Below are 17,423 nucleotides of genomic sequence, written 5' to 3' on the forward strand. Positions count from 1 at the left end.
TTGACAACATTGTCGTCCTTTTTTCCCAATAAGTTTATTACACCCTGTATAGGCCGATGTCAACAACATTTCCCCAGTTCTTTGGTGTTGCCATGTTTTTTAAGCATACTATAATAATACCATGGTAATCTTAGAGGGACCTTGGGAAAAAACATGCATATATCATTGTAATTTTTTTGTGCCACATTAGGCTATATATGAAATATCATTTAATATCTAATACAATTTTTGTAATCTGTAGCCTACATTGCACAAAGCATTTAGTATATAGTATAATAGGGAATGCTACATATGCCTGTCTATACATGGGTATTTCTCAGAATTGGGTTGCTGCAATTTTGGAAATTAAACTTCCAAATTTGACTAATTGGTATACATCAAATTATCAGTGCTTAAGTCAAGAGCGACGTTATGAACTTGGTTGAGACCATAAGGGAATATATGATGTCAAGTAAATGTGTCTCTTTACCATCACATCATCGAATATATGTAAAAAATATAACTTAAACGATAAATCAGTGCTTTTAAAACATTTTGTGGCTTCACATGGAATTTATCTTGAACTTAATGAGATTTTTACTTGCAAGATAAATTATAGTCATGTACGTATCGAAATTCTTGACTCATCAATCTACCCTCATCATTTAGACTGTCCAACATTGTCAGAAATGTATAATTGTAGAATGCTTTTGTTATTTATACATAATTTATTGGCAAAATTATGTATTGTGCTGGTAATGACATTTTTGTAAAAAAATAGCCCTGCTAGCTAAGATTAAACTAAGCAAGTGTAGCTAGCTTTCTACATGCAATGTACACCATTTTAACTATTAAAGTGATAAAAATATTTCAACAATGTTTAAAAATACAGAAATACAACACATATGGTAATGACGCATAATAATGCCTAACACAAAGAATAAAGAGTAGATTTACTTAGTTTTCTGGACATCAAGGCATCAGTCTTGCAGCTTGAAATCCATGTGCTCCACTATGTCATTAGGTTTACCATGGCTACCAAATAAACTTTTGATAAAAAACAGTGGGAAAGTCCCTTTATGCAGAGCGTGTTGGTAATGACAGCTAAACCATGGGACAGGTAGAAATTACGCAAAATAAAGCACAAAATGCATATATATGCTTAATCTGTGCATGTAGTTTATTAGTTCAAGTAACATTTAATTCATATGCACCTATTTTTTTATTAATTTGTGATAAATAATGTTTGAGATATGGCACGACATGTGAAAACTCTAGTAAAGGACAACACCAAAACACTGATATTGTACCACAAAACACCAATAAAATGTAATAAAATTATTAGTAAGAGCAACTATAAAAAGTCTAGGCTTGTTTTTGTTTTTTACTAATTAATGATGCTTAAATTTATTAGATTTGATTAGTTTTTAATAGAATTACACCCTAGGGACATAAATACCCACATATGTATCTATATACACTAACAAAACAGTGGTGACATTGGTTTCACAGGCAAGGCTTAGGGCTAGTCCTAGACTAAAACGCGTTTAAACTGTCTCAACTGAAAATAACTTGCACAGACAAATCTTAAAATATGCCAGTAGCTATTGATTTGTCTCAAGGTGCACAGGGGTAAAGGTTTTTTCCAAGGCATGTTTATTAAACATGCTTAAACATCTGAATTGAAGGCCTAGTCCTGGCTTTAGCAAAGCCTTGTCTGTGATGTATAATTAATTTTTAAAAGGTTTCTTATATTTTTCATTGTTTGAATATGGTTTTAATTTCCCATAATGTGTTTTGGTGTCATTTGTCTAAAAGGAAACACAAATAATGAGTACAGATTGCAGTTTCATCCTGAGTGTTTATTGTAGTCTGGTACCTGCATTTCTGAATGGATGCTGGAAACTCATAGTAGTATTTTGCATAGGTCTCTGATGCCCATGTAATATGGATGAAATCAACAGTTGGCACATCATGAAAACCATGCAGAATAGTGCAGAAAAGGCACAATCGCCAAAGATATTACCGGTACATACAGCAATCATTTTTAATACTCTTTTTGTATTTTGTTACTAAGTTGAATATCTCTTCTATTAACAAAATGAAGCATTTTTTTTGTTGTTGTCCTTGATCATTTCATGTTTTAAATCAACCTGCTACCCACCTTTAAAGGTATAGTTATTGGAAAAATTAAAATGATCTCATAATTTATGTACCCTCATGCCATTACGTATTGCTCTTACATGCCCTTGAAAGGTGGTCAACTGCAGTATGCCTTGCAAAACCATACAATAGGATTGTGTTCAGCTGAAGAAACAAAGTTAAATACACCTGGGATGGAATGAGAGTGAATAAATTATGGGATAGTTTTCATTAACATGTGAACTATTCCTTTAAATCACAATAACTATATATCTGCCAGCTGTACAAGCCTCTTGTGAGGACTACCAGACATCTTAATTCTACAAATTAAATAGTCACACTTAAACACCCACACACACACACACACAAAACATATAGTGTCTAGCTGTGATGGTGAACAAAAGTGGTGGATCTCTAGGCAGAGATCATTGTTTTTATGTTCATTATATAATATTGCATTGTCCACTGCATCTACTACACTAGATGTTACTACGAAAACCATGTGAAGAGAGGACAGCTTTTAAGTGGACCATGTTTAGGACCCTTGTAGGGCTACAGGGCATTGGATTTTTCTAGATACACCACTGACATTCTTACAGGGATCTCTGTAGGGTATTGATAAAGTTCACACATTTTACATTCAAACAAAGAAATAAAAGCATTTAGAATTCAATTATATATAATTACATTGTTTTGTTAATATAGAGCTTTAGCCTACTACCACAATAATAATTGTACTGATTTTGGCAAGTAACAAGAAAGACTATAAACAAGTATAACAAAAATGATTAAACAGAAAATGAAACAAAATTGCATGTAAAATCAAATGTTTTCCTCCTTATGCAAGAGGTGCAAGGTATAGCAGACAGTGGTAAAGACAACATGGCAAATGTTGGTTTGTAGTAACAACACCAAGTAGAAGAATATCTACTCAAGTATGTGGAACAATAGGCTTACATATAAAGTAAAACGATGCCATTAAAACGGGAAGATGTTTTTTAAATGAATAACTTAAACACTGAACTGCATTTGTTTACCTTTTATGATAGCTTTTCCCCCAACCCATGCATGTTGGCATCTCATTGACCATTACAACAAAACAGCTTACTGCTAAATACCATAATTTTTCATAAAACCTAAGACTCTCTCTCTTAAATGTCTCATAAATGTACAAACAGTCATATATTCTTAGCACCATTGTTAGTCTATTCATTACTGAATACACATATGAGATAGATCACAATGTGGTGAATTCCCATAAATGTGCAGAGTATTCACTGACTATTAAGGAAGTGCACATTTTAGGATTCAACATTTGTGTTAGTGTAAGAGTATGTGTGCATGGTCTGTCACAAGCAAGATCCTGAAAACTTGCACAAACAAATTTCAATTAGACTACAATGAAAATGTTGAATAAAAGTAAAGCACAATCTTATAATTGATAATAACGAAACATTATAATCAATGCAACAAACTGCCTTTTGTAAATAATAGATTATTTGAGAAAAGGACCAAACAACATCAGTAGTTTTCTTTCAATCCGTGTTCACAGTTATTTCTCACATAAGCATGTGCTGAACAGGAAATTGTCCTGGAAATTATTTTAAGGGTTAACATTATGTGGCGGTATTCCGGACAGAGTTTATCCTTGTCCCAGACTAACATGCCTGTTTAAGCTGCCTTCATTTAAAAACATCTTGAACTGACGTATCTTAACATATATAAGGGCTATTGTTTTGTCTCAAAATGCACACCAGTAATGTTTTTGTAAGGTTTGTTTTGTAAAAACTACTTAATTGTCAGCGCTGACCGATGGTATAGTGGGCAGCGCTCCGACATGTGGTGCTTTTGCACTTTCAGCGACCCGAGTTCGATTCCCGGCTCGTGGTCATTTGCCGATCCCCTCTCTCCTCCCTGTACTTTCTGCAGCAATGACTAATTTAAACTCCTGTGTTTGTCAATTACACTTTTTGTGTGATTATAAGTACTAATATTTAAATACAATTTTATATAAATCTATTTATCCGAGGGCACATGACCCATACATGGTTTTATGAGATGCACCCAACAACATTCTTCCACAAAGAAAACTTATAATAATCCATATCACATGGTAATGTCTCTGTATTCATGTTGATAATGTGACCTGAAATGACATTGCACACTGCCCTGACACCCCTATGATCTTCTCCATGTGTAGATTGGATGTTGACATGCAACTACTTCATGTTTAGATGTTTATGTTTTAAGGAAACGCTAAAGAGCAATATACTTAAAAGATAACTTTAAATCACTAAATACATCTTCTCAGTAACGCGTTCCTGCCATACTTTGAGCTATGTCATGATGGACCCTCCATCAAAGCTGAAAGACCATTGCTACATCCCAATTTGCCTGCTTATAGCCTACAATGCCCTAAAAGTATGCACTGTTTTTGCTATGGGAAAGTATATATATACTGGGTCATACTTACTAACACATAATGGAAGTGAACGTTGTTGACTACTAGACAACATTGTGATCGTTAACAAACATCAAAATACAACTCTTTCTTGCATTTCAGCTTTTCTTCATTCATTATTTCCTTTATTATTTCTACTATTTTATAATGACTGATACCAACATCTCACTGAAGGAGTTTAGTGACACTGCACTTTATTAATAAATTAACATATAATTTAATTGCTGAATTGATTTATTAATTAAGTGCAGTGTAACTAAACTTGGTCAGTCGTTAAAGTGTTCTTGGATCCACACTTTGAATTTTGACCAGAAATAGTAGGCCATGCGGGTACTATCAGGTAATGATACTCATTTAAACATACTACAATTTGGGACATATTAATTCTTATTTTGAACACCATTTGAAATTAATAGGCGAATTGGGACGCAGGGCAATTGGGACGAAGAGGTTGCTGCCCTCCAAGGTAGGACATTTCATAACTTATTTAAGCCACTCTTCATGGGCAACTTTAGATGCCACAGTTTTTTAGTTTTGTGACTAGATTTTACTTTTAGCATGTTGCTAAGCTAATGAAACTATTCACAGCACAAATATTTGTTAAAATAAGTCATTTTCATTATTTCAATAGCTATTTGATTTACTATTTTATTGTATTTATAATTATTAAACAAAATATATTTTAAAATGACATTTTTTTCCATCTATATTTTTATCTCGTCATTGTTCCTGGGATGGCATCACAATAGCATATTACCAAATCTGCAAAAGATAAAATGTTTCTGCAAAATTTTGGAACATCCTTTGCATCTGAAGCAAACCTAAGATGCTACTTTCTATGGGGAGTCAGGGGTTTAGGGTTTGCAACAGAGCTCATGTAATAGCATAGTTTTAAACACAGTTTCGGGTGTTAAAATTACTACTTAAAAGCGTTTTTTGTTTTAACATATGCTTTAAAATGTTCTTCTTTACAAATGAATTTTCTCTACTCATTGTCTTGCTCTGCAAACGTCTATTTAGTCTGTTTTTCATGTTCACACATTTTTTATATACTTTCTTTTAATTGTCGTTTTCAAAAGTGATCAATGTAGTAGCTGCTTTTACTAAGGTGAAATTAGTACATGAGATACATGGCGATCCTATCTGGATATCTGTGTATCTCAGCAGCCCGAAAACAAATTCATAGGTTATGTTCTAAACCTTTCAACAAGGTTGGGATAATTTACCTGATTACACTAATATGAAAGTATAAAAAGGAAACATAAGATTTAGTCCACTATGCCAGAATCATACAACTGAATTGTTTGTGTTTTAGATCTAATATTTGTACTAGAGAGCTACCTACAGAATTTGCATACATCTCATTTTAGATATACTTCCTGCCACCTCTGCTTTTGGGGTCTAATTTAGTGGGGCCACAGTCAGAAAACATGCATCTTCTTGCTGAATTTTTTTTAGAAATTGTGCTTTGTGGTGGGCTGTCAGATAAAACCGAGGAGCAGATATACATGCACTTCCTTGTGCTCAATGAGGGGCTAGACAAACTTAATTCATAACAAACTCGATGCAAAACCAGTAAAAGAAAGGGGTAACTAAGAAAGTAGAGGGGCTGTGGGGTGTTTGTGTATAATAATGCCCTCATTGTAAACTTTAGGTGCCTCAGTGGCAGAAGTTGCGCTGGCACGGTTGGTGCAGGAAGGAGTTGCGGGTGTGGGTTGCACGGCGTTGGACCTGTTCACGCGCACGGTTTTGGCGCTGCATGAGATTGCGTCCCAGATGGCGACGCTCAGTGCGAGCTTTGGCCCTCTGAACCCTGGAGACCTTGGTGATTTTAGTCAGGGCGCCTGCTCCGTGTGTCACCCGTGTGGGCATGCTGCTCCTGGTAACGGGAAGTGCCGATTCAGACATCCTGCTAAAAAAGAGTGGATATGGAGATTAATTTAAAGTACAAAAAGGCTCTTTAGAATGATTATATTACTGTTGCTGGCTAGTGGTTAGAGAGTCGGGCTTGTGACCCAAAGGTTCCCGTTTTGATAAGATTTTTGAAGGCACCATTCCTTCAGTTGCTCGTTGGGTGATGCAGTGATAGATGCCCATTGCTCAGGGTGTGTGTGCGTGTTCATGACCTGCAGCGTGTGTTCATTACTGGGATGGGTTGAATGCAGAAGACACATTCCAAGTATGGGTTACCATACATTGGTCATTACATCATTTTCACTTTTTAAATGTTGCTGTTAGTCTTTTGTACACGTTTTAGACAATGAATGTACACTTACATCTTCACAGCAGTCAACTTTCAGTTCGTATAACAAGCATGACATGCCAGATTTGCTCAATGTGTTAAATGTGTAAATGCATTGAGGACACAGACAGCAGATGTGAGACTTACCTCACACTCCCAGCTAAGCTGATGGCACTCTCCTCCATTGCAGGGAGATGGCCAGGTGAGACGTAGACAGACATGCTGGGGTGCTCGATGAGAAGGTCCTCCATGGGGCTGGCCTCCGCTGTGGCTCCCTCTGCAGTAAAACAGGGTGGAGGGGTGACAAACCAGCTCTCATCCATGCTGCAGTCACTACAGGAGCCCTGCTTGCTTAACACCACATTCACTTCTACTGATTCAAGGTGACACAAGGGAACGGGGCCAGAAGAGTATATGGAAGGGGAAGTGGGATGTCCTGCCTGTACCCTGGCCACTCTAGTTCTGCGTTTTTTGCAGGTATGAGGTGATGAGCCACATATTTTAGATGTATGACATTCACTGTGAGGATGGGCATGTGCTACTGATTCTGCCTTTGGCCCATTCTCGCCTTCAGTGAAGGATGAAGAGGGTTTATGAATATAAGGGTGTATTTCAAAATATCAAAAGTTTGGTTGAAGCCATGCAAGTGGGGAATGGTGGTACAATGAGCACACATACAAGTAAAAAAATAATTCAATCAAATATGATAAAACGAGAAGGGGTACAGAAACAACAGAAAAACATAGAAATACTGTCATTAGTGTTTATAAACCCTTTAAAGTCTTATCACCATTTACTAACATATGAATTCATAGTGACAATGTTCCAAACCTAGTGAGTTGCCAACGTAAACCACTTTGTAAAGCATATTTGGTATGTGCACTCCAAAAGGCTTTTTCAAAGAATAGGCAGTCTTTCATCAAGATGCCTAATTTTGGCCATGCATCTTGACACATTTCGGAACAGAGCAATGAATGAATGTATTTTAGTTTAAAACAATTAATCGTGCAGCCATACGTGACTTAAAGGGATAGTTCATCTTAAAATGAATGGTGAAACCCCCAGGGCATCCAAGATGTAGGTGACTTTGTTTCTTCAGTAGAACACAAATGTAGATTTCTTTACTCCATCCTTTTAGTCTGTTAGTCGTATAATGAGGTGCATACCGCAACCGAGGGGCAATCTTTCAATCTCCCTGATGAAGCCAATACAGAAGTGACTTAAACTGCAAACTTGAAATGCCCAACTTTACAGTAGAAAATAATATGTTTACAGCCTGATACAAAGAGTGTATTTGGTCTATATAGCTATATAGAAGTCTGCCCTTCATGACAACTGTGAGGGGGTGAATTGTTTTGTAAGTCATCCGTTTGTAATTATATTAAGCCTTAAAGTTCTGCGTAATTAAGGGCGTGGCCACTTGAGTGACACGTGAACTGCCACCGCTGTCACTACAATCTAGCTAGGCGGGCGTGGTTTCAGAAACCAATCACCTCTGCTTTACTCACGTCCCACCTCTTTACCCATTTTCGGTTATCCGCAAGATGGCGACAGCAGGCACCGCCTACTTTAAGATTTAAAAAGCTCTTCACAAACCGATGGGTGACGTCACGGACACTACGTCCATATTTTTTTTTACAGTCTGTGGTGTGCACCGATATATCGGTCGATAATGCTTGCTGTGCTTCTCAATGAATTATGGTGAAATGCCGCTACATCCACAAGCCAGAGGCCGCTCTGGTGCAGAAACTCAATATGCACTGCAGACGAAGAAGCATACACACACACAGCTATGACGCGCAGCTCCAGGAAAAGGCTTAAGGATATATTTATATTGCTGTTTTTCAAACCTTTTCAGGTATTTTCATGATAATAAAGAATATGTATAATGATTATGTTTGACGAGTGTTGCTTTCTCAAATGCATGTTATAAATGACTCAAACTAATTTCAGTTCGATTAGGACTTACTGATCAAAAGCCGTAGTACATGAAATAGCTGTGAATAATATCGGCTGTGCGATTCAGAATAGTTATCGGCCACGTATTATTAGTGTATATCTGCATTTATCGATTCACCCCTAGTATACGTCCTCATGACGTGCACGTGATACAGTAAGTGGCGGTATGAACCTGATAAGTGATGATAGCAATCCACCATAAGACTCAAAAGAACAAGAAGATGATGTGCACATGCTCAGTGCCGTTGGACATAAATATTGCTCGGTTTCTCAAACAAACCGATCGTTTCATGTCTTAGGACATCAGTGTGTCATCACAAGCCACTGGGTTTAATTTGGATTTGTCTGTGCATTTTTTTATTTATTTTGTTACAAGTTTTGTTGACATGCATTATATGACTGACAGACTGAAATGACTGGAGTTAAAAATCTACATTCTACGTTCTACTGAAGAAACAAAGTCACCTACATCTCGGATGGCCTGGGGTAAGCTGATAAACATATTTTATTCCAAGATGAACTATCCCTTCAAAGGGTGTTGCAAATGTCCATATTGTGCTGTAATTTTAGAGGGGACTTTTTTAAGATGTAAAATAAATATTTGCTGCCCCAAGAGTACATATGTGAAGTTCTAGCTCAAAATACCCCACAGATAATTCATTATAACATGTTAAAAAACATGTTAACACTTTGAGGTGTGAGCAAAAATGTGCTGTTTTGGGGTGTGTCCTTTTAAATGCAAATGAGCTGATCTCTGCACTAAATGGCAGTGCTTGGATAGTGCAGATTATGGGGCGGTGTTATCCCCTTCTGACATCACAAGGGGATACAAATTTCAATTAGCTATTTTTTCACATGCTTTCAGAGAATGGTTTACCAAAACTAAGTTGCCAGGTTGTTCTTTTTCATATTTTCTAGGTTGATAGAAGCACAATTATAACACAATTTTCATGATATGTCCCCTTTAAGCTGCTGTCAGTGTATTTGTAGATGTAGTGTTCTGTTTGTTCGTGTTTTTCCATTCAAAATTCGGGGGCTTGGTTTTAAAAGGTACCCTGTTTGTAATGACGTTTATGCTGTAGCACGCTATAAATGCCCTATACTACTAAAAACGTGATCTCAATTTTAACATATGGACGCCGCTATTACTGCATTCTGGGACAATGACATCAAATGGTTGCTTCCAATAAAACGGAAATAATAGAAGTGATGTTACTCTTCCTAGGTTTTTTGTGGGAACAAACTCTGGTTCACACTCCAACGCAGTAGCTGGTGATAATGGTGTTACCCACAATTAAATGAAGAAGAGGTTACTGTGGCAGTCTCTAAATCGGAAGGCTGCAGACTCCGGAGGTCGCATTTGTAGGCTGCATACATCAAGACAATGTGGCTGATTTACAACAATTCTGTAAGGATGAGTGGGCAAAATTCCTTCACAGCGCTGTAACAGTCTCATTGCAAGTTATCGCAAACGCTTGATTGCCATTGTTGCTGCTAAGTGTGGCCCAACCAGTTATATGGTTTAAGGGGAAAACACTTTTTCACAAAGGGCCATGTGGGTTTGGATTTTGTTTTTTCCTTCCTTCATTTAAAAACTGCATGTTGAACATGCAACAAACATGCAAAAAAAATATTTTTTCACACCACTGTTTATGAGTATCTGTTTCTGCTGTAATGTTGTATAATGAATATGCTTACCCTGAACAGGTATAGATAGAAAGCACAGCTCCTTACAACACACACTCTCTCTGTCAGTTGGCATACAAGAAAAGTTGCTGCAGAGACATTTTTCACCTCTTTTTCTATCTGATCGTCTTCAATTTTAGCGTGGTGTTTGTAGTTTTCTGTATTGTACTCATCGTTTATGTTATGCTTCGGATCAAATTGAAATGGCTGAACCGTAGACATCTTGTAAGACAAATAAAACGAGTACATACTGCCACCTGTTGTGCATGTGTATTGTTATAGTTCATCTTCTGTTTGACAGCTTATTTTTTTGACATGATTACATCTGATAGAAACACAATTACCTTACTGTAGCATTAAGATAACATGTTTGAACTGCAACCATTTGATGTCATGTGGGTAGAGGTCAAAACGACGGTGGCCTTCTAGTAAAATATATATATATATTTTTTTAATTTATAAAACCTCTTATAGTTACTCTGTTTTTAGTTCATTTTATAGTCAGTTTCAGTGTAAATCTATTAAGCCATACAAGGCCATACACATATAGTTTAAAGCTTGTGAACTGAATTTTTTTATAAACGAGTTGTCATTTTCTCAATTAAAATGACCTTTATTTTTTTCCTTTTCTTATCAGTAGCTGTCTCTGCATATCTCTATTACTTTCAAGTGACATTTGTGTCAAACTGATGCTAATTTTGATGTAAACTGTTGCAAAAGTGGAACCAATGTTTTTTTTTCACTTTTTTTTGTATGAATGTTTGGATGGTGGATCCTAAATGGCGAAATGCACAACAAATTAAACTGGAGTCTGTCTATACATCTCGAGCAGCTCACTAGGGTTTGGAACAGAGCTAATGTTTTCCTAACTCATAATGCCTATTCTGAAATAATAGTTGTGTTACTTTTACATTGGCACCTGAATAGCCCGTTTCTTGGTTATAGACATAGCTTTCAATAAAGACAATGTTTTTCTTCATGACACTCACCTGGCAGGTTGACTAGAAGCCATCCTTCTTCATCAGCCTCAGTCACAGAGGGCTTTGGTCCACTCAGCTCTGGAGTAACTTGCTCCACGCTTCCGAAGAACAGATCGCTGAGCCGCTGAAACATGGCTGCCTCAGTGTTCGAAGGTCACAGTTTTTATTTCCCAAGGGATAGCTGCCTTAAAAGTTTATCTCACAAAAACTGTTTCTGAACTATAGATAATGTAGTTGTTTTCTAAAAGATGTAACAGAGGGCAGGTTGATCACAGGTTTCTTGGCCGTATTGTTGTTGTTACAGGAGTTTTAGAAAAGGCGCTATACAATTGAAGGTGTCACTTGGTTCACGTTGTGCAAAGATCTAGAATGAACAAAGACAGAAAGAGAACAAAATTGGTGAAGAGAATCATATGATGATTAAATGGCCATTGGGTTATCATTCTTTGGAGAAATCGCTGGTCAGAAGAAAAGCTGTTCTAAATATTCTAAAAAAATCTGATTAGGAAATTTAGCTCAGTGTTTTTTTAAATTGGGGCCACAGTTTTATGACACTTTATAAAACATTTATTTACCATATATCATATGTATCATTTTTATATTTAATCAAACCTACAACCAATAAACCTGCCTTTTATAATTTGTTTTTAATTAATAAAAATTTTAAGATTGAGATTGTTTTGTGTCATTCATTTCCTTTCACAAAGGGGAAATGGACCAAGAGGGGCTTCACCACTTTTAGTATGATCTCTTGACAGAAATGCAATATAATATACATAACTATAATATGACATAATAAACTGTATTGTTTTTATTACCTTAGAATGAGCCATTTTTATCTACATAAAACCGGGTCTATTTGGAAGTCGCCGTCATGTTTGTACAGTAGCCCTAAATGGACAAACTGTTCTATAGATCGCATTTCATCCCTACACATGTTTGTCCTGTGGTCACAATCTCACCACTAGATGCCGCTAAAATGTACACACACCACCTTTAAACTGGCCATCCATACCTATATGCATCTATTTTGTATACACCACATACATGACTAATCTAAAATGATATGGTTTATATGATTATGTAATAAAACAAATAATTAATATGAATTATGGATAAATGATAGAGGTGAATGAAAGTTTATTTATTTATTGTTTAATATTTCCTTTATTGTTGTTTCTTATTAACCTTATATTTTTATTATATGTTTATTATATAAAACATTCTTATAGTTTCTGCTCCTTGTGTTGCTTGTTATTAGTTAAGTTATAGTTACTGATAAGTTGTTTAGTTTCTTCTTTATACTCCCTGTTTTGTTAAGGTCCTTGTCAGAATTTGTGTACGCTATGTTGTGTGTGTGCTAAGTGGCCTTTCGTGTATGGTCATGGATGGTTTAAATATTTATAGACGCCTCCTTGTATATGGCTGCTGTTCAGTGGGCAGGGCCTCGACTACGAAACGGTGCGTGATAGCGTCAGACGCAACTGACGTCACCCTCTTTAGACTAGCGGACGATGTATGTAACAGCAGAAAGGAAACAGGGACAGGTTTTCAGTCACAGCAACCACATAACACTGTCGATGACTGTGGTTTTATAATAGAATAATCAAAAGTAGGGTACACATGTAATGCATATATCTTATAAGGGACAACGTTGATTCAATATTTCAGAGTACGTCTATCAAGATAATGGAAAAAACATTCTATGTGTACAATTTTGAAAGCTAATGGTTGTTATATGCGGCAAAACAGATGAGTAAAGAGAGAGCATGATCATTGATATAAACACTCCAAAGTCTTGAATATAAGCATATATTGTAAAGAGCAGGGCAAAAGAAAGAGCGCAAAGGGTCAAAGCAATGACAGCTCGGATCAAGGGTATAATATTTACCAGCGCACTGACAAATCGCTCATATAACCTCACACCCCGTATCCACGCTTAAAACGACATTATATTCGACGAGTGCGAAATAACGATTCTAATGCAAACACAATCATTTGCAACATAAGGACATACACACAATTATGGACAAGTAAGAATTTAAAGATAACTCCTATTATCGTTTGCATTGTACATAAGTTCAATTTGTGGTTTCATCAGAACAAACCAGGTTTTAAAAGATTCCGATCTTACCTGCAAGATTATTCAAGTTGTAAACGCGACGACCACACAATAAAAACGGCAATGATCTTAAAGCATATCTTGGGTGTTCTTTTATATGAGGTAGTAAATTCACAAAAAATATGAAAATGTATTTCTTCTTAGAAGAAGTCTGCGTGTAAATTTTGATTCACACAACGTTTTAATCGTAGTATCTGCAGCTTGTTTTCTTCCCGGCAGATACTGTGATGTTATTGCTTCGCCCAGCTGATCCGCAGATCAGAACGTACAAAACAGCTGATCGTGATGTCACAGTGCACGTAGCAACGAACTGATCACGCCCATTCTGGCAGATGGACCAATCGGAGCTTTACACAAGACCAAGAGCTATGATGTAAAACTATGGGGGTTGGGTATATAGTTTCATTTCATTTTAGTAAAAAAAAAAATGAATCTAGATCGTGTCTTCGGTCGAGTCAAATTGGGTAACTTTATTATGCTTTATTTTGAAGAGTAGCTAAGATCAGAATAATTTAGGTATAGATTTTAACACTTAACATACAAAAACAATGCATAGTAAAATTTTATGGAAATATTAAAGCAGATAACTTTGCTGGTTAACTTTGAAGGTCTAGACTGAGTTAACATGGCATGCCCAAAATATGTGTTTATTATACTTTAGTTAAAGATAAATAACGATAAAAATATGATATATCACTTATTTAAATGTTTACAATATTTTTCATGACAGCTGGCTGGGGTATACATTTACTGTGGTAGTAGTGTGCAGGTAATAGGATCAGAGAAGTGTGTACTTAGCGTTGTTATATGAGCATTGTGTACTCAGCGTTGTTATATCTCTTTAAACAGTGTTTGTAAATATTTCTTGTCCCGCCCACTCCGCGTTTCTTGCGAAAGACTCACTTGTCAAAAGTAACCAATCATAAAGTGTGGTCTGAATATTGACATCTCAGCAGCCAATTAAAGACCCCGTTGTTTGACTTTGGCATTTATGTTTCGTAATATCGTATGTAGTCCTCTGTAAATTGTCTATAGCACTTTTCCATGTTCAATATTTCAAAGAAACCACAAGTAAATTATAAACTTTAATGAATGTATCAGTGTAATATACTTTACTTAGATTTAATAAAAATTAAGGTTAAATTTGTCATTTTTCTGACAATATTTGCAATAACAGAACAAATTGATTGTATTCTAAATATTTTTGTGCATTTTCCATTTTACTTAAATAGAACAAGTTAATATTTTTTTTGTCTCAACTTAATTTTATCATGTTCAATCTGGCTTTGGAGAGTATTGTTTAAAATAAATTGTTATTTTATTCATTTTAAGGTAAAGAGAAAGACATTATAGTCTTAGTTTTTTTTTTTTTTAAATATAGAACATTTTTAGAATTGTTTACTGTGTTAATGACTGTTTTCTCATTGGGGTAAAAATGATTCTGAAAAATCATTTTTTTCTTTTTATTTGTAAAAAAATCAATGCATCCAGAATAAATCTGAAAATTTCAACAAAGAAAAGTAGGCCTGGTACTAGAGCACAAATGCAATATAGAAAAGACATGCTCAATCGCATGCACGCACGCACGCGTGCACACACACACACACACACACACACACACACACTCACACACACACACACACACACACACACACACACACACACACACACACACACACACACACACACACACACACACACACACACACACACACACACACACACACACACACACACACACACACACACACACACAAAGGTATGACTGCCACAGACAGGATTTTTTACAGAATTTGGCAAAAACACACATATAGACACACAGAAACACACATAGTTATATTAAGTCAAATTGCTGTGGCATTTTGTAAAAACAGACATTTCAAAAGGCATCAAAAACTACAAAAAATTTGACTATTTAAAATAATATTTATTTTTATGTCTTTTCTAATGTTTATATGTACATAAATTAACAAAATGTGTCACTAAAGTAGTGATGTGAGTAGTTGGCCACATCCAGTGAAATGAATGGGTCTCTAGGGGCCTCTGCTGGTCGAAATTATTTATTTCATAAACTGTAATTCTTTTATGTTTTTTTTAAACCCTGATGGCTGCATTCAACACATAACATATAGATCAATATCTAAAAACGATTTAAATCAAATTTAGATAATAATTTATGTGAATTCTTCACAAGAATATGATATTTTACAGGCAATCTAATGTGTAGTTGAGGAATTTAGTGGTTTTAGTGGTTACGTTAAACAGGTACAAAAATACTTCATATCTCCCAAAAAAACACAGCATTAATGTATGATGAAGTAAAAAAAAAAAAAAAGATATATTATTTATTAAAAATGTAGATATTTTGGTAATCACTCCTTTAAAACTCTGGGGTCATTTTTACCCCTATAAAATGTACTATAACGTATACAGGAATAACAGGTCTTTTGAGGGTTAAGTGAATTTATCTATTCTTGTTGTATAGACCTAAACTAATTTCAAAATTAAAAATTAAAGTTTTACCTCAATTCAATTAAGTAAAAAAAAATGTTTGAGTGCAGGCTGGTAAAATGATTTAGATGTTTACATAGGCCAACATGCTGTTGCTTTAACCAAGGTTTGTAGATTTTCCTTTGTTTTGGGCCTGGTCACTAGGAAATCTTATTCAACTGCAAGGGCTGCACCCGTTCTTTAAAGCAACACTAAAGAGTTTTTTTTTTACCTTAAAATAACATTTCCAAAAAAGTTTCAGTAGTTCATCCACTCGAAACAGGGTTAACAGCACTTTAACATTCGCTTTGCAGCCCTCTATCGGCCAAAACCGCACTAAAGAAGTTTCCAACCGTCGAGTCGCGGCCCTGTAGTTCGAGTGAAAACTACAAAAACTTGCTTTACGGCAGACAATCCAATCAGAGCCAGCTATGCTGAAGTATTTACGACAGTGGTAATGGACAATTCTGCTTCTAACCTGTAGGGGGAGCAAAGAGCAAAAACTCTTTAGTGTTGCTTTAAGGATTTCTTCTTTTTTGTTGTAATGATGCATGTGTGGAAGATGACCATGCAGGAGACGATCATATGAACATGCAGGCTTGGGAAACAAGAACAAAAAACATCATAACATTAAAGTGCCCATATTATGCCTTCTTTTCCACATGTTAAATAGGTGTATGAGTTCCATAAAACATGTTTCAGAAGTTGTTTGCTCAAAATAGCTTGCAGGAAAAGATTGTTACCCATCTCTAGTAGCCTCTCTTACAGTTCCTTTCAGATTGTGCTGTTTTGAGGTGGTCATTACATATTGTGAGCTGCTGCTCCTTTGGCCACACCCCACTACTGTTGTCATGTGTGCACGCGCAATGGTAATGCGTGAGCAGCCCAGGTAAAAAAATTCTATTAAAAATATACTTTAAAAAAGTGTACTAAGTATATTTTCTATATTTTGTACTATTTTCGTCAAATCCAAGTATAGTAAAGTGTACTCAATTATGTATCAACTTCCACTTAACATCTATTTGATTACACTTCAAGTGTAAATAGTATACTAAAATGGAACAACTTTTTTAAAACTTCAAGTGCACTTAAATACACTACTGAAAATCAAGATTTATGAGTAATTATAAAACGGTTAGTTCCAATCCTTGATTCTGATTGGTCAATAGGTGTGCTTTATTCACAATAAAACACTGCTATGACCGCTTCACCCAACGGTTCTATTTAATATCACTGCGCCCTTAGCAACACCCTTAGCAACACATAAACATATAATGAGACAAAGTCTGACAACAGTTTGTTGTTTTTATTTGAACTTTCATGTTGTTTGTTCGCAGTCAGGGACTATTTTTTCTAGCGGAA

General features: G+C 35.7%; 1 protein-coding gene across 2 annotated transcripts; it reads right to left on the reverse strand.

Annotated features, from left to right (window-relative positions):
• Positions 1-1,820: 1,820 nt before the first annotated feature.
• On the reverse strand, positions 1,821-13,843 carry tp53inp2b (tumor protein p53 inducible nuclear protein 2b). 2 transcript variants are annotated; one of them, XM_055188148.2, is made up of 4 exons: positions 13,584-13,843; positions 11,459-11,813; positions 6,972-7,101; positions 1,821-6,494 (listed from the first exon to the last, which is right to left on the reverse strand). In XM_055188148.2, exons 2-4 carry the CDS (start codon positions 11,580-11,582, stop codon positions 6,242-6,244), a joined length of 507 nt encoding a protein of 168 aa, XP_055044123.1. In that variant the 5' UTR covers positions 11,583-11,813; positions 13,584-13,843; the 3' UTR covers positions 1,821-6,241. The 2 variants fall into 2 exon arrangements, with proteins under 2 accessions (XP_055044123.1, XP_055044122.2); XM_055188147.2 differs by having other exon boundaries at positions 6,972-7,392.
• Positions 13,844-17,423: the final 3,580 nt, after the last annotated feature.

This window comes from Misgurnus anguillicaudatus, chromosome 13, assembly GCF_027580225.2.
Source record: "Misgurnus anguillicaudatus chromosome 13, ASM2758022v2, whole genome shotgun sequence".
Lineage (NCBI taxonomy): Eukaryota > Metazoa > Chordata > Actinopteri > Cypriniformes > Cobitidae > Misgurnus > Misgurnus anguillicaudatus.